This window comes from Triticum dicoccoides, chromosome 2A (genome assembly GCF_002162155.2).
Source record: "Triticum dicoccoides isolate Atlit2015 ecotype Zavitan chromosome 2A, WEW_v2.0, whole genome shotgun sequence".
NCBI lineage: Eukaryota > Viridiplantae > Streptophyta > Magnoliopsida > Poales > Poaceae > Triticum > Triticum dicoccoides.
In genome coordinates this window covers 781,549,201-781,576,836 of record NC_041382.1, presented here as the reverse complement: position 1 = coordinate 781,576,836, position 27,636 = coordinate 781,549,201, and the positions used below count along the sequence as shown (strand labels likewise).

Genomic DNA, 27,636 nt, shown 5'->3' with positions numbered 1-27,636 from the left:
CCGCTAAGACAAAGACTATAACCCGCTGCAATTTGGATTCTGGATGCAATTTAGGTGTATAAGTCACTTTACGAAAACCAAATAAAATGTGTCTAAAACCACTAAGACATATAGAAATGAAGTGTCTAAAACCCATCGAGTAATAACTAGCGAATACAGCCGCTAAGACAAAGCCTATAACCCGCTGCAATTTAGGTTGTAGGCACACTAATATATTTTATTTTATTTATTATATATAAATTAATAAATAAATTTAAATGCAATATATTATTAATTTGGGCACAATTGCTTGATTAGCTCCTTCATGCAAATGGTAGCCAGCTACGGCTAATAAAAACAGATGAGAGGATATCACGTACTCCCTCCGTCACGGTTTAGAAGGCGTACATGAGAAATCTCTGGGACCAAGGCGTTCCACGATTGGCTCTAGTTTTCTTTCCATGCGATTGAAAAATAGCAGCGTAGTTAATAGCACATCGCTTAATTTCTTGAAAAATCAATGCGTAGTAACCCCATGCCCACTAAACATGCAGCTTTCCACCCACGGGCCATCGTTCCCACTGGCTTTTACACACACGTTCACACCATGCATGCAAAACTAGCTTTTACACACACACACACACACCATGCATGCAAAACTAGCTTTTACACAAACACGCGCGTTCACACCATGCATGCATAAATTACACCCGGACATGAGCAGCAGTCATGCATGGAGTTCTAGTAGAAGTAATTGCATTGCGCCTTAAATCTTGTCTATTTTAAAAACGCACGTAAATCTGATTGTGCCTTCTAAACCGTGACGGAGGGAGTATTATATTCCAGGAATTATACTACTATTCGTTCAATTACTCCCTCCCTTCGTCTAGAATTACTCCTTCGAGCAATGCATGTACTCCCTCCATACAAGGCCACCATCAAACAAACATTTTGCATCTATACAAGGTCAACAACAGTAATCGAGACAAAAATTAATAATGTCTTCTTGTACTAGCAACTTATTTAATATTGTCATGCATGTAGTCATTATAACACTCAGACTAGCCACAATGGATAGTAACATAGACTAGCCACGATTTATCGACAAGTAATTCCGGATGGAGGTGGCATAAATTTTATCAAAAGTCAATGACATCTAGGTTTGACCAATGTTACATACAAAAATATTACTCCCTCTGATTCATAATAAGTGTCGTGGTTTTGAACTAACCTTAGTTCAAAACTAAGGTTACAATTGCGCCTTAGTGAATTACTCGAGACCTAACATTAGAGAACTGTTGTGGCAAGGCAAGACCTGATGTAATTAAGTCTTGTTCCCAGTAGGATAAGAAGAAAAAAACCTCGTTCCCAGTAGGATAAGTGTCTGTCTGGATTGGGGTGGAAGGAGCGCATGAATTGGCAAGGTGTGGATTCTCGCACGTGATTTATGGGCTGCTCTAAGAGTTGGCTTCCTTTTTTCGGATCACTGGCCACTAAGAGCATGTACAATGATTGATAAGATAGTCTTATCTTAAATTTTGCATGTAAATTAGAGATGATAAAAAAGCATATTTATAATAGGTCATCTCTTAACCTTATCTTCAATAATTAGTTGTTCCTAAAAACATGATGAGACAAATTGTGCTAAGAGATCATCTCTTATCTTCTCTTAAATAAGATAAGATAAGACTTCTCTTATGATTTCTCTTTCCTACACCTCATTATTTATTCTACGTGATACTGTTAAGATAGAACCATTGTACATGCCGTAAGTAAACGGACGGATAGCTACATAGACAAGGAGTGATGAATTTTTCAGAATAACGTTGATTTTAGAAACAGGCAGAGAGACGACTGACTTGCTGTGTCGTAGACACGAGGCAATTACGCGTACGCGTACGCCCCTTGACGTGACATGATGCATTGATGCCCAACTTGCACTCCAGAGGACCCGGCCCTATATATGAATGATACTCACTCCCTATGAACTGTAGGGGGATTCAAGCAAAGCAGTAGTCACCAGCAGGCCAGTGTTCCTCCTCGATCTAGCCCCTCTTCTTCCCTTTTCATCTCTCGTTTGAAGTCTTACTGAGTTGGAGTATATATATTTCTATGTGTTCAGTGTGCTGATTACTACCCCTCGGCGGCGAGGTAGGCGACCGCCCACACCGACCGTCGTGGAGCACAGCGAGGTATATGTCTTTCTCCTTATCGTCCTTTCCATTGGTGGTTCTATGACGCCGATTTTCAGCACCTGGATGCCCCTATGGCCTACACCCTTTATGAAAATTAAATTCAAAAAAAATCTAAAACTTTGGGACATCAAACATGATCATACTTTTGATGATCTTAAAAGTTTTAGTTAAAAATAACATTCGAGGAGCCCTCACCTGAAAAAGCAAAATCATTGTTCAAAGTTTATTTACATTTTAAGCAGTGATTTTGTTTTTGTTTGTGAGGGCTCCATGAAGGTTATTTGTTGCCGAAACTTTGCGAGAACATAAAATCGTTGATCTCTGAAAGTTTCAATTTTTTTTAGTTTTTTACGAAATTACTGCTTATGAGGGCGTAGGGGCACCCGGGAGCTGTTACACCTTTCTCGTGGTTCAATACCTCTTCCTCGGGGTCTTGCTAACCTAAAATTGTGCTAGATTGATCGCCTCAAGATGGTCGACCCAGTAAGCCTGGTGGGCATGATCCTAACGATGGTGCAACTGATCGCAAGCGCCGCGGAGACTGCACGGCAGAACAAGAAGAAGTGCTGGGAGCTCGCCCAACGCGCGCGCACTCTGGCCAACGTACTGCCCGACCACAAATACCCGGCGGCGAACGACCAGGAGACGGAGACTGTGATGAGGAGGCTCAAGGAGACCCTCCACGAAGCGTTGACGCTCATCCAGTCCTGCCAGACTGTAACTGTATTCTCCCGTAGCCGGAAGGCCGCTGAATTAGATGGGGTTAATAGAAAGATCAACGACTGCATCACGGACCTCAATTTCATGAGACAAGTTCGCACAAATCACGTAGCAGCTGCAGCACCTAGCGCAGTCCCACTCCCAGCTCAAATTTATGACCACGGCTCCTACTATCAGGCACAAGGAGGAGGAGGTGCCTGTGTTGGCTACCCCCCGCCTCAGCACGCACCCGTCAATGTTCACTGGACTCCGGCTCCGTCTCCCTACCATGCTTCCCCAGCCCCCTCGGCCTCGGGTTATAATCTATATTCTTTGTGCACCCTTCCAACCGTCAACAAGATCTTTGACAGTATGTGTAATGGATTCCGCTAGTGCTAGTCGTTGCATCTGGGGTGCTATTATCTTTCTGGATGACAAATCTGTACCCATTTGTGCACTTAATTTGTGCAGAGACTATGAATGATAAATAATTTGTTGGCAGCAAATATATGGTTATGTGCAACGTGAAACGATTGGTGCAAAAGATCCATGGGGATATCCCCTTTTTGAAAGGAAAAAATCGTCCCTTTCATTTTGCTATCAAGTTAGTTGAATTTGTATGTATGCCTGAGATTCTTTTTGTTTTTGTTTCATATAAGGTATTTCCTATGTTTCCATCGTCATTTTCGTGAATTTGTCAGTTTTCGGATGTGTTTCAACTTTGAACACAAGGTTTGTCCAATGGACACCATTGTTTTTCCCGCAAAACGGACGTGACTGCAACTCATCAAGCAATGACATGGATTCAACGTGTGTACGCGTGTGTATGCGCTTTTGGTATATGAGATGAGGGCGCACACGAGTGCACACGCAGCACATACACCCAATTTGGGTCAGCCACTTTTTCCTTACAATGGGCTAACTACTCTACTTGCTTAGTTCGGAATTAAAAAGGCCAGCTGCCACTCAAGCGTAGGAATGGCAGGTTTGCCCATGGGTGTGGGTACCCGTGGGTATACCTAGCCATCTGTCGGGCCGGGCCTACCCAAGACCGATGCAAAAAAACCCAGGCCCGAGCCCGGCCCGGCCGTCGGGCCTAAAAATCGGGCCCGAGCCCGACCCATGACACTAAAAGCCCGTCGGGCCTTGGGCCGCGGGCATGGCCTCTTCGTTAGTGCGTGAATATGACGGGCCCGAGCCCGGCCCGTGGACGAGGTCGGGCTGGGCTGCCCATGGCCAGGTCTACCCATGGGTACCCTCCCCAAAAACAATGGGCATGGGTAAGCATTGGAGATATTTTGTACCCACGGGTAATGGGTATCCATACCCACAAAATATATGGGTAGGGTACGGGTATAAAATTGTGCCCATGGGTAAGCCAATGGATACCCAGAAAAATATAAGTAATGAAAGTAACTCCTATGACATGTGGGGTCAACATCCAACTCCTATGGCCCACCCTAAATCTCGTATTCCTTAAACCACACATAGCTCTTAGGCATGTAATCACTTTCTCGCCACCCCTTCTATGTCCTATGTGACTCCTCGAAAAGATGAAATCTCGAATCTTCACTACTGGACTCTTATCCAACTCTCGATTCAGTGATCCCTCATTCCCACCACCGCCTCCCACTAGACTGGGATTTCACCAACCGTTGATTATACTTCCTTGTTGCCTCCAAATGACCACCCACCGGAGAATGCCACGTTAGTGCTATACCGTTGTCCCACCATTGATTGAATTTTAAACTAATTTCTCTACCTTTTAAAATTTTAGATGCTATATGATGTACCTGCTAGATACCCATTGGATATACGATACCTGATGGGTATGGGCATGGGTGCCACTTTATGCCCATGAGTATTGAAGTGGGTGAGTATAGAATTTTTTTGTGGGTATGGGTTTGGGTAAAAGAAGGTTGTACCCACCCATACCCTGCCCATTGCATCTCTACTCAAGCGAGGCCACTACAAAACGCATGCATGCGTTGGGAGTAAAGGTGAATACTGCATGCATGCAAGCGAGCTAGTGCTGGTTGTGCTTTTTCTTTTTGCGAGAGTAGTGCTGGTTGTGTTTGACGTAAGAAACACAGCTTTCAGCTTTTTTTTATTATGCTGACAGGCTTTATTTCACACTTTTCTAAAGAATAGACGTCACAAATCCAAAAAAGAAAAACAAACAAAAATGACTTCCATTTTCTTAATTATACTGATTTAATATTACCCTTTATCAATGATGAAAAACATCACTTGTGCAAACAATAGTTAAATATAAAATAAAATAAATAATAAAAAATTGCATATAATTTACACATAAATTATGATTTTTTTATAATATGCAAGAATAAGCATATAAGATCAAAATAATGAAGTTTTCTAAAAAAGAATGAATTACTGGCATTGGTATTTACCCTTCAAGAAAAAAGAAAACGATCCCCGCAAAAAATGAAATAAAAAATAAAACAAAATCAAAATAATGAGGCCTGGTAAGAAAGAAAGAATTAGTAGCATTGATTCTACCCTTGAAGAAGAAAGAAAATGAAAAAAATCAGTTACCGACAAAATTTGCACAAAGTTTACACATAAATTTGTACACATACATATATTTGGAAAAATGTATTATTACTGTGCAACACTGCACACACTATAGTAAGATTTCCGCAAAAAAAGTGTTTTTTTCTAAAAAGTAATGGATTAGTGACATCAATATTACCATACAAAAGAAAAGAAATGAAAACCAAAACAAAATCAAAAAATAAAATAAAAACTAAAAAAATATGAAGTTTTCTATGAAAGAATGAATTTGTGGCATTGTATTACCCTTTCAGAGAAAACTAAAACAAAGTTAAAATAATAAAATTTTCTAAGAAAGAATGAAACCAGAACGGCGATATGGTGGACGAGCTCGCCTGCTCCTGGTATACGGACGAATGAAACATTGTCTCGTGGCAGCTAGCAATTATGACTGATGGAAATACAGGTTCGTATTAGCGCATGAAACGGCAGACATACCGTAGTGGGACCGCATGATGTACTGGTGGTGCAGGTCCTACCAAACAAGGTGTTCCGTCCACGAATCAGGGCGTCAGTCCAACAAGTGGTGGGCCAATTTAGGCCCTGTTCGGTAATGATCCGCTCCCGGAATCTGCGGAGCGGGTGACTGGCAACTCCACCATTTTGACCTACAGCTCCGCCAACTCCACTCCGGGAGCTGTGGAGCGGAGCGATGCCGAACAGCACCTTAATACGACATCACAGGTTAGCTGGGTGGGTTTCTGTATCCCCCTTTCTGATGCTTGTTGAACAGTAGCCATGGCGGCTGACTGGAGTTCCGATCAGATCCGGTCGACAGGTATGGTTTACGAGCATCCCTACTATAGATTCGAATATCAAGCATCTGCCGTATCCTGAGAAGGGTCGCCCCAATCCCAGTGAACAGGTTCTCTGTCCCAACCATGTATGGCGACGTGTTCTAAGTGGCCATCTAGCCGACACTAGATCTGGTTGAAGCTGAGGGAGGAGCAGTGGATGTGTTCGCGCCTCTCCAATAGGACCTGAACACGCTGAGCGATACGAGCAGCTTATCGCCGCCGGACTCTGAACAGTCCACTGGCTAGGACCGCAAGCTCCTGGTTGGACATGGAGGTGATTTCGTTGAATTCATCCAGTAAATAAGAAAGATTTTTTTGAGTTCTTTCCTGACTGGCACTTTGCGACATTCCCTTGGACTTACAAGTACAACTTAAGGATGCATATGAGCTGCAGCAGGTAAGGCGGGGTAGTGTTGAAGGACGAATGATTTTGATTGCTTCTCACGCAAATTAATTTGCGACTAAAAACTTATACAAGACTCCAGCAACTCTTGTGAGTTTGTGTACGAATGACAATTGTCTACAGGTGTCGCACAGGATACTTCATATTCTAATGGATATGTGCTTTTCTTTAGAGTATCTACGGAAGCAGATGGCTTATGAAGTACTCACCTTGGAAGGAAACCATGGTGGGCAACTACCCCAACCACATGTACGGGGGCATCCTAGAGTGATGATCTGCTGTTATCAAATAGAAAGCCTGCCTTTCCGGTCTAAAAAGCACACGCGAGTCACTCGGGACCAGACAAGCATCCTTATGGTGTGAGGTCCAAGTTATCTGTACGTATTCCCTGCCGAGCATGGTCCCTGTCATCGTGTGAATGAATGCATGGCCTATCGCCTATGTTTAGGTGGTTTGTAATGGCGACATGCTCTGCGTGTTTGTGAACTGCAATTGTGGCAGTATGGAGTGTATCCGTAACAACTTTGTGGATTTGATGGTGATAAGGCATGTTAATTAATGGTTCTAGTTATTCGGAGCGGGTTTGATTATTTGAAAATATGTTGGCCAAGATTGATGGCCATGCAATGGTAAGGGGCGGGTTTTTTGAGCATCTGTGCTCAATGGGATATTTTGCAGGCTGTCTTGATCGCAAAGAGAGCAATTGGAAAAAATAATTGCGAACCACCCAGCCAAGCAGGTCGGCTGGCATCTGGCAAAAGCTTATAGTTTTGACACTGAAACCTTTGACAAGCATGCTTTGGAAGAGCAGTGATTGACACGGGTGTCCAGCCAGCATGAATTAATGTTGGCAACTAGGGGGTCGTCTTTTGAACCTGCCTGATTTTGCCAAGCAGATTACAAATGCATGCATGATCACATCCTGCAGAAGAAACTTTGCAACCATGTGTTCAAATACTATGGCTTTAGATGGCTGCATTCTCTAAACGACGTTGACAAGATGGTGACATTTTAAAACTGACAAAGGCTTGACACATGGGTAAAGACATTTTGAAACTAAATAGATTGCCAAACATGTATTCAGAAATTACAGCTTAATATTCGGAATCCTTGGTCGGCAACAAATTGTCCATGCTCATCGCGCAACTGAGAAATCTCTAGCGAAGTGGCTTCCCTAAAAGTTGCAAGATTTTTCTGCAAACCCGAGTCCTTAAAATATTTTTTTGCAGGGTCCTTCAAATATTTTTTGTGGGCAAGACACCATCGACGAGCAGCCTGCCAGATGTCAATTACGGAGTCCATTTTCGGCGAACAAGCACCATCGGTACACGATGGTGTGATTTGGGCACATTATCAAACTTGTAGGTGTAGTAATTTAGTTCGTCACAAAGATGGTTTTGGGTTGATCCGTGTATTAATTTTATCGGACTTCGTTGAATAATAATAAAAATGGTTGTGTGCATACTCGATACAGAGGCCGGAGATTATCCTTTTTTTTAAAGAGAAAAAGATTTTGGGCCGGATTTGCGTTCGTCATTTTTATGTGGCTAGGGTTCTTGTTTAAATTTGGGGATCGTTGTATCAAGCATGTGGAATCAGTTGGCCTGGCTGAAAAATCAACCGTGATGTGGACCGAGCCAACCCCATCCAACTAGCACGTTCTTTTTGGAATTATCCAACTAGCACGTTGCTGCCCCTGCACAGGACATAACGTTAGGTGGCCTTTCTACCGTCGAAACGAGCCATTAGCACTGTTCGACACAGGTCCCATCCGCCGTCTGCTACCAGGGGGATGCAGACGGCCGTCTGCTATAGACCTGTGTGCGGCCGTGACATGATAGCTCAAATACTAGACTTTCGGTGATCCTGTACGACAGACAATATGATAATTGGTCCGTATCCCTATGCAAATGAATGCCTGGCGATTCCGTGAGCAAGCGCGCTCGTCTGCGACAGTGGATTTCCGAGAATTAAACCCTTTAAGAAGAAAGGAAATGAATGAGAAAAAACTTTCAAAACTTGCACACAATTTGCACTGAAATTGCACTTTTTGAAATATGCAAAGAGTAAGCGTATAATAGTGCATTTTCGTATTCTACTATAATTTACACATACACTACAAGAAATATGTCAATTTATGACCTTCTGTCAATGACCCTCGAAGAATTGATCATAAATTTATGACCATTTCAGACCAATTGGTCAAAAACTGTTCGGGGGGCTCCAAACCCTAAATCAGTAGGATAGAATATTTTGAGTTGATCCTAGCTTATGTGCAAGTGTACCCAATATCTGTTCATTTGTCAAAGTTGCTGCTACTAGGCTAATATTCTCATTCATAAACTTCCTGAAAAATGCCCTTTACGTACCTGCTACATTGCATTGTCTCCATTGGAATTCTGCTCCTAAACTAGGCAATCATACATGATCTGCAACTTTGGGGTACCAAAATGTTTATTTTTGTAGACAGTACACAACTGATATGTAAATTAGCTGAATAAATAGGCTGTGTAAATGAAGCATGGGCCTGTGCCTGTTAATAATCTAGAAGTGGCAGTCACGACTGTTTTCTCTGAACAATAACATCATTGCTTGACAAGTCTAGTGTCTTGATTCTGCAGATCAAAATCCAGTCAGTGAAGTTAACAAGGAAGTATCTGAGAAGGGTTTCCTTCGAGCTCGAGGCCACACAAGCATTACCTGGCAGTATGCTTCAGGCATGCGTTTCTTGTGGACAAGATTGAACGCTTCGAGACGGCCGTCAGCAAACGCGTCGTAGAGATGGCCATGGGTACATACAGGTTAATTCTGCAGCTCCGGCGCCCTGATGGCTGGGATTCTAGTGTTTTCTGTTTTGATGCTGTGAGCCCCGCCATGATTGGTTCTGTTGCAGGATTTGGTTCGATTGAGATTTGTTTAGGTCGTGTGGATTAGGTCGTATGATTCTAGCACTGTGTACTAGTAGAAATTTAATCTAATGACGACGGGACATGCTCTCTTTTCTTTATGATGTGTTAATAGGATACCGTAAACGTCGGCTGCCGACAATCATATCATAGTCTCAGTCAGTTCATTTTCTCTGTGGGGAATGAATTCTTAGCTGCTCCAAGTTTGGCAAATAGACACCATACTCGTTTTTCTGTGTAAACATAGTTAGCACCTCTGTTTTTGAAGTAGTTCCTTACTTACCTCTGTTTTTGAAGTAGTTCCTTACTTACCTCTGTGTAAACTGAATTTGGTTAAGTTAAAAAACTGCTTATTTGACAGTTTTGGGCAGCGAGCTTCTAACTGAAAAACGAGTTTGTTATGCTCATAATTTCAAGTTGGCGTGTACATATGAGTTGTAAAGCATATTCTAAAGTTCCTGTAGAGTACTTATTTGCTTCGTTTGGATGCATGGTAAAAGCAACCAATTCATGATAAGAGCTACTTGGTGAGGCTGATGCACATAGCTACTTTCAGTACCTTGTTAACAGTGTTGAGGACAAGCTAAATCCTATATCATGGTCCTGTTCTTGTAAACATTGTGTAAAGCTAAAATTCTTTTGTGTCTTGCTCTTTTGCTGGTGCCACTATACATGTTAGATCCGTAGATGTACTTGTTTCCATCTCAAGTTACTTGGGTGTCATTCATATGTACATAAGATAATCTTATTGCAAAAAGATCTTCTATATATAAATTCTGTTGGCTAAAGAAATTTTGTGGCAGCTAGGATTTTGAATTGTACTTAGTTATGTGATTTACCCATGTTCGTGCTAATTGGCCAATACATGCTTTTCTGTAACTTTTGATATTTCCAGAACAGTTTGCTTGGTCCTTCATATCTAAAGCTTGCATGTACTGTAGAAGCTCTACTTTATGCTAATACCTGCATGTGTAACATTTTTCATGGCATACTTCTAAATGGACAAGTACATGCAACGTCCAGCGTCAACGATGATGCGGACCATATGCTCAAGTGCAGCCCCATCCATCGCATCGACACAAAGTAAGGTATGTACTCGTCTTGCTGAACAGATATGGGCCTTATGCTTGATGTCCTTATGCTTGATGCATGTATCATGTGACACACACATTAGTAAACTTGAGTAGATGGCAACATGCTTGTTTGATTCTAAGTTTGTCATATGTGCCAATTCAATTCCCAATTTTGATTAACAGGCATATTCCAGATAAGTAGAATGATCTTGCTAAAATAATAATAAGTAGAATGATAAAATACTCATGTGTCTTCAGTTTTTATTTTAAAAGTATTCGTGCAATATTTCTTATATCAGTGACATACTTTTTGTTCTCTTTTGAATGCCCAGATGTTTTGCATCAGCCTATCATTGCTAAGGAAGAAGCAGTACTGGAAGAAACTACATGTTTTCTTGTTGTGAAGCACTAGATAGTTCTATTTATTCTTTCCTGTTCTAGAGTATTTCAGCAGCTGAATGCTTGAATACGTAATGTTGTAGGTTGCTTGGATCTGTATAAAATACGGATGTGATGGAAATTTGTAGAATGTGAGTTTTGAGATATTTCTGTAATATTCAGCTAATTGGTGGTGATTCATATTGTTATTCAATCTGGTTTGAAAATGTTCGTTAAATGGGCTGGAGTTAGACCTTAAAGTGGCCAAGGATCAAATTATATTGGACAAATATTTTGGGTAGAAAAAATGAAATGAAAATAAATGAATGTGGAAAGGCCATGGCCCAGGAAAGAAAAAGCCTGAAAAACATTGGGCTCGACTCATTTGGTTAAACATAATTTGGCATAAAAAAAGATAAAAAGGCTGAAATGTTGGGCCTGGCCCATGTGGCTGACTAAAATTAATAGGAAAAAATATAAAAAGGCTGAATTAATGGGCTCGGCCCATGTAAAACACCGAATCGGACCGGGCTGAATCTTGTCAGTGACATTTTCAATTCGTCGCAATTTTGCCACGTCAGATTGCCACGTCGGATCCAACATGGCCTGGGGAGAGAGCTAGCGACCAAAACAGAAGGTCATAGGATCAACGACCTTTTGTTAAAGGTCGCTATAGTCAGTTTACGACCGCCATCTTTTGACCTTCTGTTTTTGGTCACAAAAAGGTCGTAAATGGAAATTTGTGACCTTTCAGTGACCAATAGTGGTGGTCACAAGTTGACATATTTCTTGTAGTGATAGTAACTAAAATAATGTATTTCCTTTAAGAAAGAAAAAAAACTTGCGCACAACTTTGCACCAAAATTGCACTTTGTCGTAATATGGAAAAATAATCATCAAATAGCACATATTATAGAGTATTTGTTTGTGCATAATTACACTCAGCCAAAAAAACCACAAAAAACTAAAAATAAACAGAAATAAAAAATTAAGGAAAAGTACCCACAAAAGAAAGAATTAAATTTCCTTACGAAGAATGAATTAGAGCATTAGTATTACCATTTAAGAACAAATAAATGGGAAAAAGAATCTAAAACAAACACTGACAAAATTTACTCGAAAATATATATTAAAATTGCTCTTTTAAAAAATATGCAAGAAAAAGCATAGAAAAGTGGAACTTTTGCAAAAAAAAATCTAAGAACAAATGACTAGTGGCATTGGTATTAACCTTAAAGTAGAATGAAAATGAAATGGAGACTAAAACCATATCAAAATAATGTTTTTTTCCAAAAAAAAAGAATGAATTAGTGCCATTGGTATTTCCTTTAAGAAGAAAGAAAATTTATAACAAAAACTTGCGCACAACTTTGCACCGTAATTGCATTTTATTGTAATATGCAAAAATAATCATATAATCAAGATATTTTGGCACATATCATATAGTATTTGTATGTATATAATTACACTCAGCCAAAAATCCACAAAAACAAAAAGTAACCAATAAAAGAAAGAAAAATTAAAAAGAAAAACACAACCCAAAAGAGCAAAAACGAAGCTAAGAAGCAATTTGACTGGCCCAAAATAGGGGTCAATCGATTCCACGCAGCCCAACTCACCACCAAAATGACAAAAAAAAACACTTCTCAAAGCAGAATCGGACGGCCACAAAATCGACTGGCCCAAAAAGAATTTTTAGCTGACTGGCATATAGCTAAAGCGCTTCCGGCACCTATTGGTGAAGCATCCATCATACACATGCTTCTGGATGCGTGGGTATTTTTCCTCCCTTATGCCAATTCGGCCTGTCTTGTCAGCAGCCTCACAACACTACTTTTTGTCCCCACGCAAGAGAGAATAGTATCCTGCATGTGATCTATCCCCAGCAAAGTCCATACACTTCAATTTCCTATCGATATTTTAGAACATTCATATCTTTGAAACTGAAATACCATTTTTGAAATGTTTTATATATTTGAATTTCTGGCGACGAGACCTTCAGGACAAGATGAATCTCGGATACAGTTCAAATTAGTCTAAATTTTAGTTTTGAACCATTTTCCAATTGATTAAAATGAGTGAAATTATTTTTTATAAATGAGTGAATTATTACTTTTGGTTGAAGTGAAATCAGTTTTTTTTACATGAGTGACTCTGTTTTTTCTAAATGAGGGGAATCAGTTTTTTGAAATGACCGAAATCAATTTTTAATATAAGTGATCTAGCGTCCCCACCTCTGTTAAAAGTCTTTCCTTTCTCACTTTAGGTGACTGCCAACCAAGGTTGCTAGATTCGTTATTTCAAATCGGATCGGAGCTTCGATAATAGAATCGCAAATCATAGAATGTTAACTATCAGGATCGTAGAAATGCAGATTCTATGAACTAACATCATAGAATCAGAGGGGTTAGTTTGAATCGTAAAGTTATAGAATCATAAAACAAAATCACAATTTTGACAACCTTGTTGCCAACGTTTTCTCCCCATCCCCAAGGCGATGGTGAAGCCGTCTAATGCAATGCTACCACACATTCATCCCATCACAAAGTGGACCGTACGATCTGGCGGACGCCCTCTGCCCGACTCCCAAACGTGTCGAACCCTCCCCATAAAACCTGGGTGCAACAACCACTGCTGCTCAAAGAAGAATCGTTGCGTCGGGCGTCCACGCAGGCAATCACTGTGATATGTAATAAACTTTTTTTAAATCATAGTGATATGGCTTCGGCTTAATTTCATTGGCGAAACAAAACCGAAGACTGCCTTGGCAGTATCTAGCAGTATGCATTCAACTTCACAAACTTTGAACAAGTTTATAAATAAAATTATGTATATCTACCTCACCAAATATGCATCGTACAAAAATATATGCATGATTAATTTGATGGCATTGACTCATATTCTAGATTTTGGTATATAATTTTATAACATTTAATGTCATGGTAAGTATTTTTATATGAAGCATCATATGTTACATATGAAAGAAATTTCTGTTAAGTTCCAAAATATGCAGGATTGAGTTCTAAACGAGAAAATGTATGCAAATACTGCTACAGATCGCCATTGAGCGGCCAGTGGCACTGGCTAGTGCCATGATCGTTATTTCGAATTGGATCAGAGCTTCGATGATAGAATCGCAAATCATAGAATGTTAACTATCAGGATCGTAGAAATGTAGATTTTATGAACTAACATCGTAGAATCAGAGGGGTTGGTTTGAATCGTAAAGTTATAGAATCATAAAACGAAATCACAATTTTGACAACCTTGTTGCCAACGTTTTCTCCCCATCCCAAGGCGATGGTGAAGCCGTCTAATGCAATGCTACTACATATTCATCCAATCACAAAGTGGACCGTACGATCTGGCGGACGCCCTCTGCCCGACTCCCAAACGTGTCGAACCCTCTCCATAAAACCTGGGTGCAACAACCACTGCTGCTCAAAGAAAAATCGTTGCGTCGGGCGTCCATGCAGGCAATCACTGTGATATGTAATAAACTTTTTTTTTAAATCATAGTGATATGGCTTCGGCTTAATTTCATTGGCGAAACAAAACCGAAGACTGCCTTGGCAGTATCTAGCAGTATGCATTCAACTTCACAAACTTTGAACAAGTTTATAAATAAAATTATGTATATCTACCTCACCAAATATGCATCGTACAAAAATATATGCATGATTAATTTGATGGCATTGACTCATATTCTAGATTTTGGTATATAATTTTATAACATTTAATGTCATGGTAAGTATTTTTATATGAAGCATCATATGTTACATATGAAAGAAATTTCTGTTAAGTTCCAAAATATGCAGGATTGAGTTCTAAACGAGAAAATGTATGCAAATACTGCTACAGATCGCCATTGAGCGGCCAGTGGCACTGGCTAGTGCCATGATCGTTATTTCGAATTGGATCAGAGCTTCGATGATAGAATCGCAAATCATAGAATGTTAACTATCAGGATCGTAGAAATGTAGATTTTATGAACTAACATCGTAGAATCAGAGGGGTTGGTTTGAATCGTAAAGTTATAGAATCATAAAACGAAATCACAATTTTGACAACCTTGTTGCCAACGTTTTCTCCCCATCCCAAGGCGATGGTGAAGCCGTCTAATGCAATGCTACTACATATTCATCCAATCACAAAGTGGACCGTACGATCTGGCGGACGCCCTCTGCCCGACTCCCAAACGTGTCGAACCCTCTCCATAAAACCTGGGTGCAACAACCACTGCTGCTCAAAGAAAAATCGTTGCGTCGGGCGTCCATGCAGGCAATCACTGTGATATGTAATAAACTTTTTTTTTAAATCATAGTGATATGGCTTCGGCTTAATTTCATTGGCGAAACAAAACCGAAGACTGCCTTGGCAGTATCTAGCAGTATGCATTCAACTTCACAAACTTTGAACAAGTTTATAAATAAAATTATGTATATCTACCTCACCAAATATGCATCGTACAAAAATATATGCATGATTAATTTGATGGCATTGACTCATATTCTAGATTTTGGTATATAATTTTATAACATTTAATGTCATGGTAAGTATTTTTATATAAAGTCGTAGAATCGTACAACAAAATCACGATTTTGATAACCTTTCTGCCAACTTTGCTCCCCATCCCTAAGGCGACGGTGAAGCTGCCTAGTGCAATGCTACCACACATCCATTTCATCACAAAGTGGACCGGTGTGGCAAACACCATCTGCCGACTCCCAAAAGTGGCGAACCCTCTCCATAAAATCTGGCTGCAACAACCATTGCCGCTCAAAGAAGAATCGCCACGTCTGGCATCCACACAAGCAATTACTGTGATATGTAATAATAGTTTTTTTAAATCATAGTGATATGAATCGGCTTAATTTCTTTGGCGAAACAAAACCGAAGATTGCCTTGGCAGTACATTCAACTTCACAAACTTCGACCAAGTTTATAAAAAAAATTATGTATATCTACATCACCAAATATGCATTGTACAACAATATATGCCAAAATGAATTTTATAATTTTTTTTGCGAAAAGTGCCATGACGAATTTGATGGCATTGATTCATATTCTAGATTTTGATATATAATTTTATAACATTTAATGTCATGGTAAATATTTTTATATGAAACAGCATATGTTACATGTGAAAGAAATTTCTGTTAAGTTCCAAAATATACAGGATTGAGTTCTAAACGAGAAAATGTATGCACATCCTACAGGTGCCATCCAGCGGCCAGCGGCTCTTGGCTAGTCCGACGATCCCCTGTCTAGCCGAAACAGAGCACCGCTTCCGCCTTTCCCCTCCCCCACCACACCGCAGTGCCGCCGCCGCCGCCGCCGCTTCTGCCAACGCCGTGCGCCGTCCCCCCATGTGGTCTCCATCCGTACGCCGCCCCCGCTCGCCCGTCTCCCCCCCTTATCGCGCCGGCCCCCTAACAGCGCACGGCCGGATCCTCCTTTGCCGGCGAGTCGGAGGGGACCAAGCTCTGGATCCAACGTTGTCAACCGATGGAGCTCACGGCGTCCACATTTCCACCGCAAGGTATAAGCTGGGTCCTGCCAACTGCTAATTAGACTCTGCTTCTTATTTTCTTATTAGGGGCAAATTAATGATATACCTTTCGTGTTCCAAACTAAAAATTATGCCTTGCTTCGAACAGAATGGGTTGTCTTCCCAAGATTCTGGTTCTGCAGAAGCAAACGACTAGTTTATCTTCTCGTTGAGCTTTAGTACTTTGCTTGGCAGGTAATCTAGCCATTAATCAACTAATCACCGGTAAAGCAAGGCCGGCCAGTGCCTTTTTCCCTTCAAAGAGGAAGAGCTCACAATAGGGTAATGGGCTCGGCAAGAATGACATTCTTCAGCAGCCACTGATATAATGGTCCTGGGGGGCACAAGTGATCAATTTGCTGCTCAACCACAACCACAGGTGATCAATTTGTCTGATGGATACTTAGCGAGCTAATTAGGATTGGGAGTCCTGCTGCTCTTCTGCAATAAGCCTCCCTTGTGTCTTCTTCTGCCATTGAGGTGAATCTCTCTTACATGTTTATTCAGGAACTACATTAATTGCAAATTACGTGCTCCACAAAACAGCAAACTGTACATGTTCCCTTTGTTTTGGATCAAAAATATGCTGAATTACAGTAGTAGAGTATTTTCTGCATCTGCAAATAATATAGAATTGTACCCCCTCCGTAAACTAATATAAGAGCGTTTAGAATACTAAAGTAGTGATCTAAACGCTCTTATATTAGTTTACAGAGGGAGTACAGCATAAGGGAAATGCCTCATATCTTCTTGAGAAAATGTATTATAAGTAGGGCCCTTATCAACATGAACGCCCTGTTCGGAATCGCGCCGCTCCACAACCCCGCTCCCGGAGCGGGCGGAGCTGCAGTTTCCTTGCTCCGCAGATTCCGGGAGTCGGTGGATTGCCGAACTGGGCTGAAATATTTGGTTGAAGCGTTGTAGGAGAATTACTAGCTTAACACATCAGTCGAGCACAAGTGATTCACATGATTAGTTCTATTGTTCCTAAGAAATATGTAGTAGGTTATATAGAGCTCTCTGATGTGTCGTCATTTGCACCTACCTTAAATAGAGATTTAAAATATCAATAAGAAATTGTCTAGATGGTTTGTTTTGTAGGTCGAGATTGAAATAGTGCAGATTACGTTGAATGTGTCATTAGGTTGGTTAAGTATATGGGCAATTTACTAGTTCAATTTGACTGTCATGTTGGCTGTAATATTGTCTTCATGGTTGCGTGTGTACTTCTTTTGAAGGAAATATACGTTTGTACTCTAATTTGTTTGTAATATGATGATTCTTGTGTGCATTCAGTGGTCACTGATGGCCGGAGTGGTGCGCCTATGGAACGATTGGGAGGCCCAAATCCTAGTGCTTGCTAGCTTTATGCTGCAAGTGTTCCTGCTCATGTTCGCCAGGATGCGACGACGGAACATCTCCATCATCCCAAGGACCCTCCTCTGGCTAGCATACCTGCTGGCAGACTCCATAGCGATATACATCCTCGGCCACATGTCCTTCTATGGAAAGTCCCACGGGCACCAACAACTCATGGCGTTCTGGGCGCCATTCTTGCTAGTGCACCTCGGTGGCCAGGACAACATCACCGCCTACTCCATAGAAGACAGCCAGCTCTGGCTGCGCCACCTGCTCTCTTTTGTTGTTCAGACAGTGGGAGTGGCTTATGTCCTCTACAAGTATGTCGCTGGCAGCTGGACCTTGGCCACAGCCGCGATGCTGATATTTGTCGCCGGTGTTCTCAAGTATGGGGAGAGAGTATGGGCGCTCAAGTCGTCCAGCCTGGAGAACATGATTAGTTTCCTCGACAGCAGGAAGTTGAGTGAGGCTAAACGAGAACAACATGCACAGCAGGGCCAAGGGGAAAAGCTGGATCCTGAAGAGGTTCTGCAAGGAGCTCATGATTTGCTCCCCATTTGCATGGGTCAGTTTGTGGACTATAAGTTCTGGCCATCCCAATTTCAGAGTAAAGCTGTAGAGCTATTCGATAACAAGGGCCAAATGTTTGAATTGGTTGAGATGCAGCTCTCCTTGATGTATGATTTCCTATATACCAAGGCAGCGGTGGTCTTGACATGGTATGGATGCTTCATCCGTGCCATGTCATCAGCTGCCACGATCAGTACTTTCTTCCTATTTCAATCAAGCATTGTCAAACATGACTTCAACAGAGTTGATGCCATTGTCACATACATCTTAATAGCTGGGGCTGTCCTCCTAGAGATGACAGCATTGTTGAAGGCAATGGGATCAACATGGACATGCGCATTGTTGCATGCTGGAAGATGGCACTGGCTTCACAGAATAATCGTATCTGTGCGGCGGTGTGTCAAGGCTGCGGAAAGAAATAGAAGATGGTCAGGTTCCATTGGACACCCTGAGTTGCTGAACTCGTCCCATGGCAGTGGAGGCTGTGTGCAGAGCTTGAGATGCAAAGGTTTGTGGAAGAAGCTAGGCCAGTCCTTACCTGTCATTTCAGATGATACTAAGAAGCTGGTGTTGGAAGAGGTACGAAGAATGGTGGAGGCATGTGAAGGCAAAGAGGATATCATGAGGAGTTACAGTGGTCAGTGCGCGCTGAATCCATGGCATGGATTTTTCAAGGATCCCACCTTGCACGCTGGCATTGATTTTGATGACAAAATCCTTTCCTGGTACTTTGCGACCAAAATATTCTTCGCATGGTCTTCTTGTGTGGAAGAGCGGGGTTATGTTGAGGCAATCACGGCAGTGTCAAATTACATTATATTTCTCCTTGCTGAACGTCTCTACATGCTGCCTAGCCCTGTTCGCCCCGGATTGTATGCCAGTACTAAAGCAGCATATGTGGGGCTTGATTTTTCTGACAGGGAACGCATCAGCAAAAAGTTGGGGTTGGACAGAAGAAGAAGAATCTGGGATCTGGACACAAGAACGGGTGGGGACGATCTGCACAGAGTAAGGGGGAAGCTGGACATAATAAAGGAGGATCTGGACATAATAAGGGAGGGTCTGGTCAGTGGAAGCTGGGATTTTCACAATAGCTTGGTGGAGCTGAAGACAGTGCACAGAATGAAGATGGAGCTGGGCATAATTGGGGAGGAGCTGGACAATTTAAGGTTAGAGGTGGGCGGTAGAAGGGAGAAGCTGGAGGTGCTGGACAGAAGAAGGGAGGAGCTGAAGGAGCTTTAGCTGGAGGTGCTGGACAGAAGAAGGGAGGAGCTGAAGGAGCTGAACAGAAGAAGGGAGGAGCTGGACATAAGAAGTTCTGAAGTTGAGGGTAGAGGGGAGGATAACCTGGACCTGGACCCGGAGGAGCTGAACAGAACATTGAAAAAGCTAGAGGAGCTGGACAGAAGAAGTCAGGAGCTGCGTTTCGGACCTTCACCTCCACCTCCCTTAATCTGTGGAGTTGAGCTTGTTGTTTGGCTGCTAGAGGCGGAGGCGCAGGGCAAGCAGGTGCGGCGGGTGCTACTTGGGGTGTGGGTGGAGATGATGTGCTATGCGTCCCACCACTGCAGTAGGGATTCCCACGCCAGGCAGCTCAACAGTGGTGGTGAATTCATTACAGTCATCTGGCTTCTATCCACTGCCATGTTCAATCGCTCCTACTGTAATGAGGATTGGTTTAAGAAGGGCGCACACGAATTCTTCAAGCGACCATTCCATGTTGAGGAAGAGCACCGATTGTTGATGGAAGTGCTTCATTCATCGAGGCCTACATAACTGAGAGCTACATACCAGACAAGAGTGGGGGAGATTGGTTCATGATTGAGTGGCTAATTCATTGTATTGTGCACTAGTAATTTTATATTCAAAAGAGGAGAAACTTGATGAGTCCTTGATGACTAGCAATTTGTGATATTTTTCCTTATCAAAGACAACCATTCGCTTGCATGTACTCGGTTCATATGAGCACCGACATGTTTGTTACACTTGTCTAATCTGACTGGAGATGAGGAGTACTCCCTCCCTTCCATATTAATAGTCGCTAATTTAGTACAAAGTTGTACTGAATCAGGGATGACTAATATGAAACGGAGGGAGTATGTTTTAGGTTCAATTTTTCCTACTTATGGGTTTCAACTCTAGCCTACACAAAGGTTTTGTTGTTGTTGTTGTTGCTAAACATTGAAAGGATTATGACCTCAATTAGTACAGACGGTGTATATGTATTAACTCTCTGCACTGACCTGCGGTGCGATCGTTAGTGCAAAATCCGGATCATATGCGCACTAACCTCAGGATCACAGTTCTTCAAAGTCTGAACAAGGAGCTAGTACACCATCAAAGAAAGAGTATGTAGGGTTTTCTCCTAGCGAAATAGATGCATATCTTGCCTTTGGCACGCTGCTGCATTGGGGAAATCCATGTGTGCTTTTACCATTTCCGACTTGCTATTTAAAGAGTGCATATCAGTCTAGTAGCCCCGTAGGATTTCTATCAAGCTGATTTCATGGTCTGCAATTGCCTTCCCTGCATATCTTACATAGTTAAATTTATGTGGGGTCGCCTATATAAATCCTGATTAGATGTGATTACATTATGTGGCTTGTTCCTGTAGCAAAATGACGGTGTGCTGTTTTAATAGCAGTACTTTGTCGGAATTTTCATAAATTGTTGCATGGACTTGTGATATCAGTCATATAGATAACTTTAAAGTAGCTCTCACATCATTGTAAAATGATACTTAGACAAGCATGTTCTTCTTGCAGGAAGAACGACAAGACGAAGTGCAACCGAGGCGGCGGACGCGAGCGTGATTATCCGCTGGGTGATCTGAATCGTTTCCCTTTTATTTCTCTTTCTTCTTTCTTCTTCATATTTAAATTCTTTTTGTGTTATTTCATTTTTCTTTTTCAACTTTCGAACATCTTTCAAATTCACGAAAAAATTCTTGAAAACGTTAACAATTTTCGTAATCATGAGAATTTTTTTAATACATTATATTTTCTTGATATCATGAACATTTTTTAGGGTTAATTGGATAAATGTCACTCGAATTCAGGTGATTCCGAGAAATGGGACTGCAATATTTAAACTTTGAAAAATGCCACCGCATGTTCTTTCACCTCTCGCGGAAGCAAATCTGTGCCTCTCGCGAACGATAAAAAAAACCACATTTTTCTGTGCCTCTGACCGAAGCAAATCCGTGCCACCATGAGAAGTTAATACGTGTCTCTCGCGGAAGAAATAAAACGTGTTTCCACGTAAAAAAAGTTTTCCTGTTTTTTTTCCAAAACCTAAAAAGAACCCCAAAAGATAAAAAGTAAAAAAATTATCTAAAAGCCGAAAACACGTACTGACAAATAAAAAAATCCGAAGAAAGCGTGACATGTGGCGGCGGCTGAGAGCACGCCAAGCGATGCGCTCTTAGCCCACCAAAAGTGACCCTTACGGGGCTCCCGAAGGAGTACTCGCTGATTAGTTACTCTCGCTTGCGAGGCCCCTATTTGGCGCGCGGGTCGGCGCGGAGCGACCTGATACATACCCTCAGCCCATTTTTCATATGGGCCGGCCCATTTTTCGGATTTCATCTCCATCGGTTTTGGGAAGGTTCTAAACGCTTCCCTGAACCAATTTTTTCCTTTCGGTTTTTCTTTCTTTTTGTTTTTTTGTTTTTTTCCTCCTTTTCTTTTTCTGTTCAGTTTTCCTTTCTATTTTTATTTCTCTTTCTTCTTTCTTCATCATATTTAAATTCCTTTTGTGTTATTTCATTTTCCTTTTTGAACTTTCGAACATCTTTTAAATTCGTGAAAATTTCTTGAAAACGTTAACAGTTTGTGCAATCATGAGAATATTTGACATACATTATATTTTGTTGATATCATGAACTTTTTTTAGGGTTAATTGGATAAATGCCACTCAGATTTTGGTAATTCTGAGAAACGGCACCGTAATTTCAAACTTTGAAAAATGCCACTGCAAACTTTGAAAAACGCCACTGCAGACTTTAAAAAATACCACTGAAAATGGCATTTTTAAGAGTTTGGAAAATTACAGTGGCGTTTCTCAAAATCGCCGGAGAAGGAGCGCAAGGAGGCACTAGCTATGCCACTGCGTGCGCCAGGCGCCAGCGAGCGTGGCCATATCCATGGTCGCCTCTAGTCTACATCGAGCTCGTCAACAACGACGACGGGCAGTAGATTTAGTTTAATTAATGTTTTATTTAATTTTTTAGTATATTAATGTAATGAACGGACTTTTGCTAGCAATATATTTTTTTAACTCAAAAAAAATTTAATGTGGGCAGGCGCGCTGGGTGCACTTGCGGGCCGGCAGAGACAGGCTGACTTTTGGGTGTCCGTCTGACCATCCAAACCAACGAAAAAGGGACACATTTCGTATCCGTTTGTGCCGGCCCTAAGGAGTAGCTAGTGCCCTGCTTCTGGCTGTGCTTCTTCTGGGGCACTCTTGAGAATCAATTTTATTCATCTCCTCTCACCTCATACTATTCTTGGGATAATATTTCCATCTTGACAGATTTACTTACACTCTGTTTGAAATGCAGCGTAGACCTTGTTTCTAACATCGTGAGGTCAAGTCGTACTGAACCTAAATGGAAACTACAAAGCCATAAATTGTTTGTCTGAAGTTGAGTTCAGTGTGCCATTTTCACCAGTGCTGCATAATCAAACCACTTGCTGGAGCAGTTCATTTTCACCACTGATGCTCTAGATGCTCTAGCAGTTCATTTTCACCACTAGAAAGCCATAAATTATTTGTCTGAAGTCGGACCAGAACGCTCACAGGCCACAGCCACATTTTGCTCCAGTTTGCCCACGCGGGACGACTCACATTTGTCGACTGACATCTTTGACCAAAAGAAACTACATTCATCAGTCCGAACTGCGTTAAACAATAAAGGTACCTCCCCAGCAGTTGTAGGAATACAACAAAACATAGATCTAGTCTTCAAGTTTGATAACACAAGATCACAAAACATAGGTCTAGTACAACAAATATACATATATATTAGCTCTAAGTTTGATCACCTAAGGAGTCATCTTCACCCCATCACCAAGTTAGCGAGCTTGTCCCTCACAAGCAGGGACCAAGCAATAAGAACAACCACATTATGTCCGCCAAGAACACATTCTCCCTTGCTTACTTGGCAATGCTGAGCAGGGATATCAAGCTGGGCCTCGTTAGCGACAAGACGAGACTTTGCATATTCTTTTATGGTAATCTTCAGTGATCCTTTCAATTTCACGGTGACAACATTCCTTGAAAGAGAGATATAGCCATCCAGTCCATCTTCAAGAAATTTTTCATCACAATCAATCAACACAACTTCCCGACGTGCATCAGCATTGACACCTTCAGTATATGATGAACATGAAACTTGACCTCCATATTCAAAAGATGACTCCCCTCCAACAAGACGAATGGACAAGATAGTGGCCTGGACTGCACTATAAATAGTCTGGAGGCTTAACGTTGCTGAACACAGGCAGCTAAAGAAAACAGCGCTGTCAGCACTAGCGAAACTGTGGTGGTTAGCAGAACTCATCAAGGCTTTATCTTGGGACTCTGTTCCATCTCTTATCCTTAGTTCAACTTCAAAGTCGACAGGACACTCAGCCAGAATAACACGAGAAGGCCCAGTCAAGTGCAAAAAAGGATCCTGCAGACAACATCATCATCATTATCATTACTAACGCTTAACTGAAACAGACAAACATCTAATATGAGATAGTATGGAAACTTTGCTCAGGAACAAACTCAATGACCTTTCTGTCCCTGATAAAAGGAACATAAAGCTCCCGTTTTCATGGTCATTGTTGTTGCATGTGCTGAATACAAAGAGCTAAAAAACAGAGATACTTTGTTCAGAGAGGGTTTGATTTGTTGGCTGCAGAACTTAGTTTAGAGAGGTGCTATCTTTTGTTTGAAATGCCTAAGAATGAGCATGGTATTCCCTTCCTAAGAGTTCTATGTACTGAGACAGACAGAGCACCAGGAATTCATGGTCACAAGATTGTTTGAATGTTCCTCTTGCTGCTGACCACACTACAATTGATTATATCTCTTAGTGAGAACTGATTCATCTTCCATGGTTATTAGAAGGTAGAAAATGGGAGACTGGTAGACACATTGGCATAGTACTGGTTAGACCAGATAGTTCCCTGAAACATTTGCTTGACACCGAGCCCCTCAACTTCCTAAAATGTTTTTCTGGCTTGAACTATATCAAGGGTCCAAGTGTTAGAACCCAGAAGCCTGTGATATTGCTGTTAATGAGATACACATCAAACTATTGCAATCAACTTTGACAGTGCAACTATATCAACAAAGGCCTGCATTCTGCCTGGAAGGTGCAGTACTGAAGATGCTTGTGTTGATCCAGAATAGATCTCGACTTTGGCCATAAGAAGAAACTATTTTTTTCATATAACCTTATCTTGTACTCCTTCCTCCCACAATGTAAGACGTTTTTGCAAGCTAAAAATAGCTTGCAAAAACGCTTATATTGTGGGACAGAGGGAATACTAATTACCACTAGATGTCCCTCATAGAGCGAGTTTCGTATCTGCTGCACTACTCGACTAATGCTGATGAGCTTAATTCGATTTCCTTGATGTGTAATTACACGCTGATAGGAACATACTTTTCTTCGATCAAATTATTTTCATCCAAGAATAACAATAATCAAAGCTATGCCTATCTAGGAACCAGCAGAGTTATATGGACTGCCATAGTAATTTTCTATGTTTGCTAATCGGCTTGTTTAATACACAAGATCACATGCAAGAGGAAGAAAAAATGTTGTATACATACCTTTTCAGTGAGTACTTGGCAGTTAGCCCGGGAGCGAGAGAAGAGGAGGTTGCGGTTACCATCCACAACGTCTCGAGCAGCAACCACGCCATACACATAGAGTGGCCACTTCAAGCAGTCATTCAGGTCAGAGATTTCGAAGGAGTAAATCTGCAAGGCCTTGGTGGCGAAGCCGGTGTATGGGATGATAGCAGGTGCAAATGGGGTAAAGTACATAGAAGACAGTGTGGCTGCAACATCAATATGTGTGTAGTGTTATATAATGTAGAAACTACTAAACCAAGGGAAGTACAATATTTTACCGTACAAGAAGAAAAGCAGCAAGTTATGATTACATTGACTGAGAAATGCATATTAAGGAAGAAAAAGGAAGCAAAAGCAGGAAAGGCATAGGAGCAGAGTGTGTATTAGTGTGTATTTGTGTAGGTATATACTATACTACTCCCTCCGTCCCACAATATAAGACATATTTGCAAGCTACATTATGGGACGGAGGGAGTAGCTTTCTAACCACATACCATTGGTGTATTTTCTTTCAAATGCACTGTGGAATGGGCCCTCCACAGTGCATTTGAAAGAATCAATTGATCAATCAATACCCTCGCTACTTACTTGTCTCAATTGATCATCAGTTCCTAACTCAGACAGGCATTGCATTGGTACACTGAAATTAAATTCTAGGAATTTGGTGTGGATTTCTCTAATTCCTGGCATGAGCACTAATTCCCCTGGAACTAGTATGCAATGAGTTTCCCCAGAGTTAAAAGATTTCTATCAGAACTGGAATTTTGAAATCACTTGATGTGGTTTCAAAAATTCTTTGAAATTGGCATCACGGAGGCTGAGTTTTCCTACACGATAAATGATTCCCAGTGCATATAATACAGTTACAGAACTCGTATTTTTCCATTTTGAATGTTAATTTTGGAGTTCAATGGTTTTTACCTCCCTGGAATCATTACCCGGAGATTAAATGTCACTCTTATAAGCCAAATAACGAAGTAGACAGGTGCATTTTTTACCCAGAGGATATTCATGAAAATAGTATAGTGCCCTCACCACATATTTGCCACTTGCAGCAAATTAAATGACACTCTTATAAGCCAAATAAAACCAGAGATTAATAAAAAATTCTTTTACCATGCAACAAGGAAAGCAGCAAGTGATATGATTGAGAAATGCATATTAAAGATAGGTGAGATTAGCAGCACTTACTTATATCGTTGAAGCCGCCAGACCTTAATACTGGACTACCCCAAATGGACTCCCAGCTTTCACGGCGCTCGCTGTAAGCAGCAATTGCAGCATCCTCAGAAGATTTGCCTGAATTCGGCGACCCTTGCCTCGCAATGATTCTGGAGATCTCCGCACATCTTTCCGACACGAGACACAGTAACCTGGCCGTCTCCAGGGAGATTGGAGCAGCGAGTTCCCTCAGAGACTGGATCCGGTAGCCCAGCTTGTGCGCCTCGTGCAGGAGCAGATCGAGGGCCTCCTCGTGACGAGGAACAAGGTAGGGCAAACTCACCAGAGGCAGGCTCGCGATCTTCTGGCCGGACAGCTGCTCCTTCAGCTGAGGTAATTCGCGAGATAGCGATCTTCGAGCAGTATGCTCCTTCAGATACTTCTTCTTCCCAGAAATCGTCTCCAGGCCACGGGAGGTCACCTCCCACCTCAGGAATTCGGTCTCCCACCTCAGGGTCTCACGGTAGCGACGAAGAGAGTCTACCAAGTCTCTTTTCGCCTCCAGAACCATCTTCGTCTCTTGTCCCCGACACCTTTGATCTCTCTTTCCGCCGCCGCCGGCCTCTTCCTTTTTCTTTGTTGTGAATGGATGACCTAGCTTTTCTTGGGGTTCATCTTCCAATCACTAATTAACAAGAACCCCTTTTTAAAGAAAACAAGAACCCCTTCTAAATGTCACTCCCACCCTCTCACGGCCAACAAATGGCAACTTCGGAGTTTTCCACTTTTTTCGTACATTTTTTAAACATTTTCCCCCTTATAATCGTGCGTCCACATCTTGAAGCGTTTTCGCTGTTGGAATCCTTGTGTCGAGATCTTCAAAACTATCCCATGTTAATAGGTTCTGGCGATTTTTTTTCTCACAAAAAAAGCAGTAGCCGGAAACACGATTATTTTATTTACTTTTTTTCCTTTTTCGAGAAGCACGGTTGTGTTCCTCACATAAGCCAATCTGTGCTTTCCAAGAAGCAAATTTGTACCTCTCGTGAAAAAAGAAAACATGTTGTTTTGTTGTGCCTCTTGTAGAAGCAAACTTAGTATATACACAAAAGCAAACTTGTGCCTGGCGTGGAAGC

At 41.6% G+C, this 27,636-nt stretch overlaps 3 protein-coding genes across 3 annotated transcripts; 2 read left to right on the top strand and 1 right to left on the bottom strand.

Annotated features, from left to right (window-relative positions):
• The first annotated feature begins 1,978 nt into the window (after positions 1 to 1,978).
• LOC119357277 lies at positions 1,979 to 3,471 on the top strand. The gene is made up of 3 exons (XM_037624268.1): positions 1,979 to 2,005; positions 2,102 to 2,171; positions 2,631 to 3,471. The coding sequence occupies exon 3, from the start codon at positions 2,646 to 2,648 to the stop codon at positions 3,264 to 3,266; it is 621 nt and encodes a 206-aa protein (XP_037480165.1). The 5' UTR covers positions 1,979 to 2,005; positions 2,102 to 2,171; positions 2,631 to 2,645; the 3' UTR covers positions 3,267 to 3,471.
• Positions 3,472 to 16,222: 12,751 nt separating this feature from the next.
• On the top strand, positions 16,223 to 20,469 carry LOC119357276. The gene is made up of 3 exons (XM_037624267.1): positions 16,223 to 16,546; positions 16,751 to 17,035; positions 17,852 to 20,469. Exon 3 carries the CDS (start codon positions 17,861 to 17,863, stop codon positions 19,724 to 19,726), a length of 1,866 nt encoding a protein of 621 aa, XP_037480164.1. The 5' UTR covers positions 16,223 to 16,546; positions 16,751 to 17,035; positions 17,852 to 17,860; the 3' UTR covers positions 19,727 to 20,469.
• A 2,944-nt stretch (positions 20,470 to 23,413) lies between these two features.
• Positions 23,414 to 27,129, bottom strand: LOC119352513. Its single transcript, XM_037619123.1, has 3 exons — positions 26,531 to 27,129; positions 25,316 to 25,545; positions 23,414 to 24,161 (listed from the first exon to the last, which is right to left on the bottom strand). The coding sequence occupies exons 1-3, from the start codon at positions 27,069 to 27,071 to the stop codon at positions 23,544 to 23,546; spliced, it is 1,389 nt and encodes a 462-aa protein (XP_037475020.1). The 5' UTR covers positions 27,072 to 27,129; the 3' UTR covers positions 23,414 to 23,543.
• Positions 27,130 to 27,636: the final 507 nt, after the last annotated feature.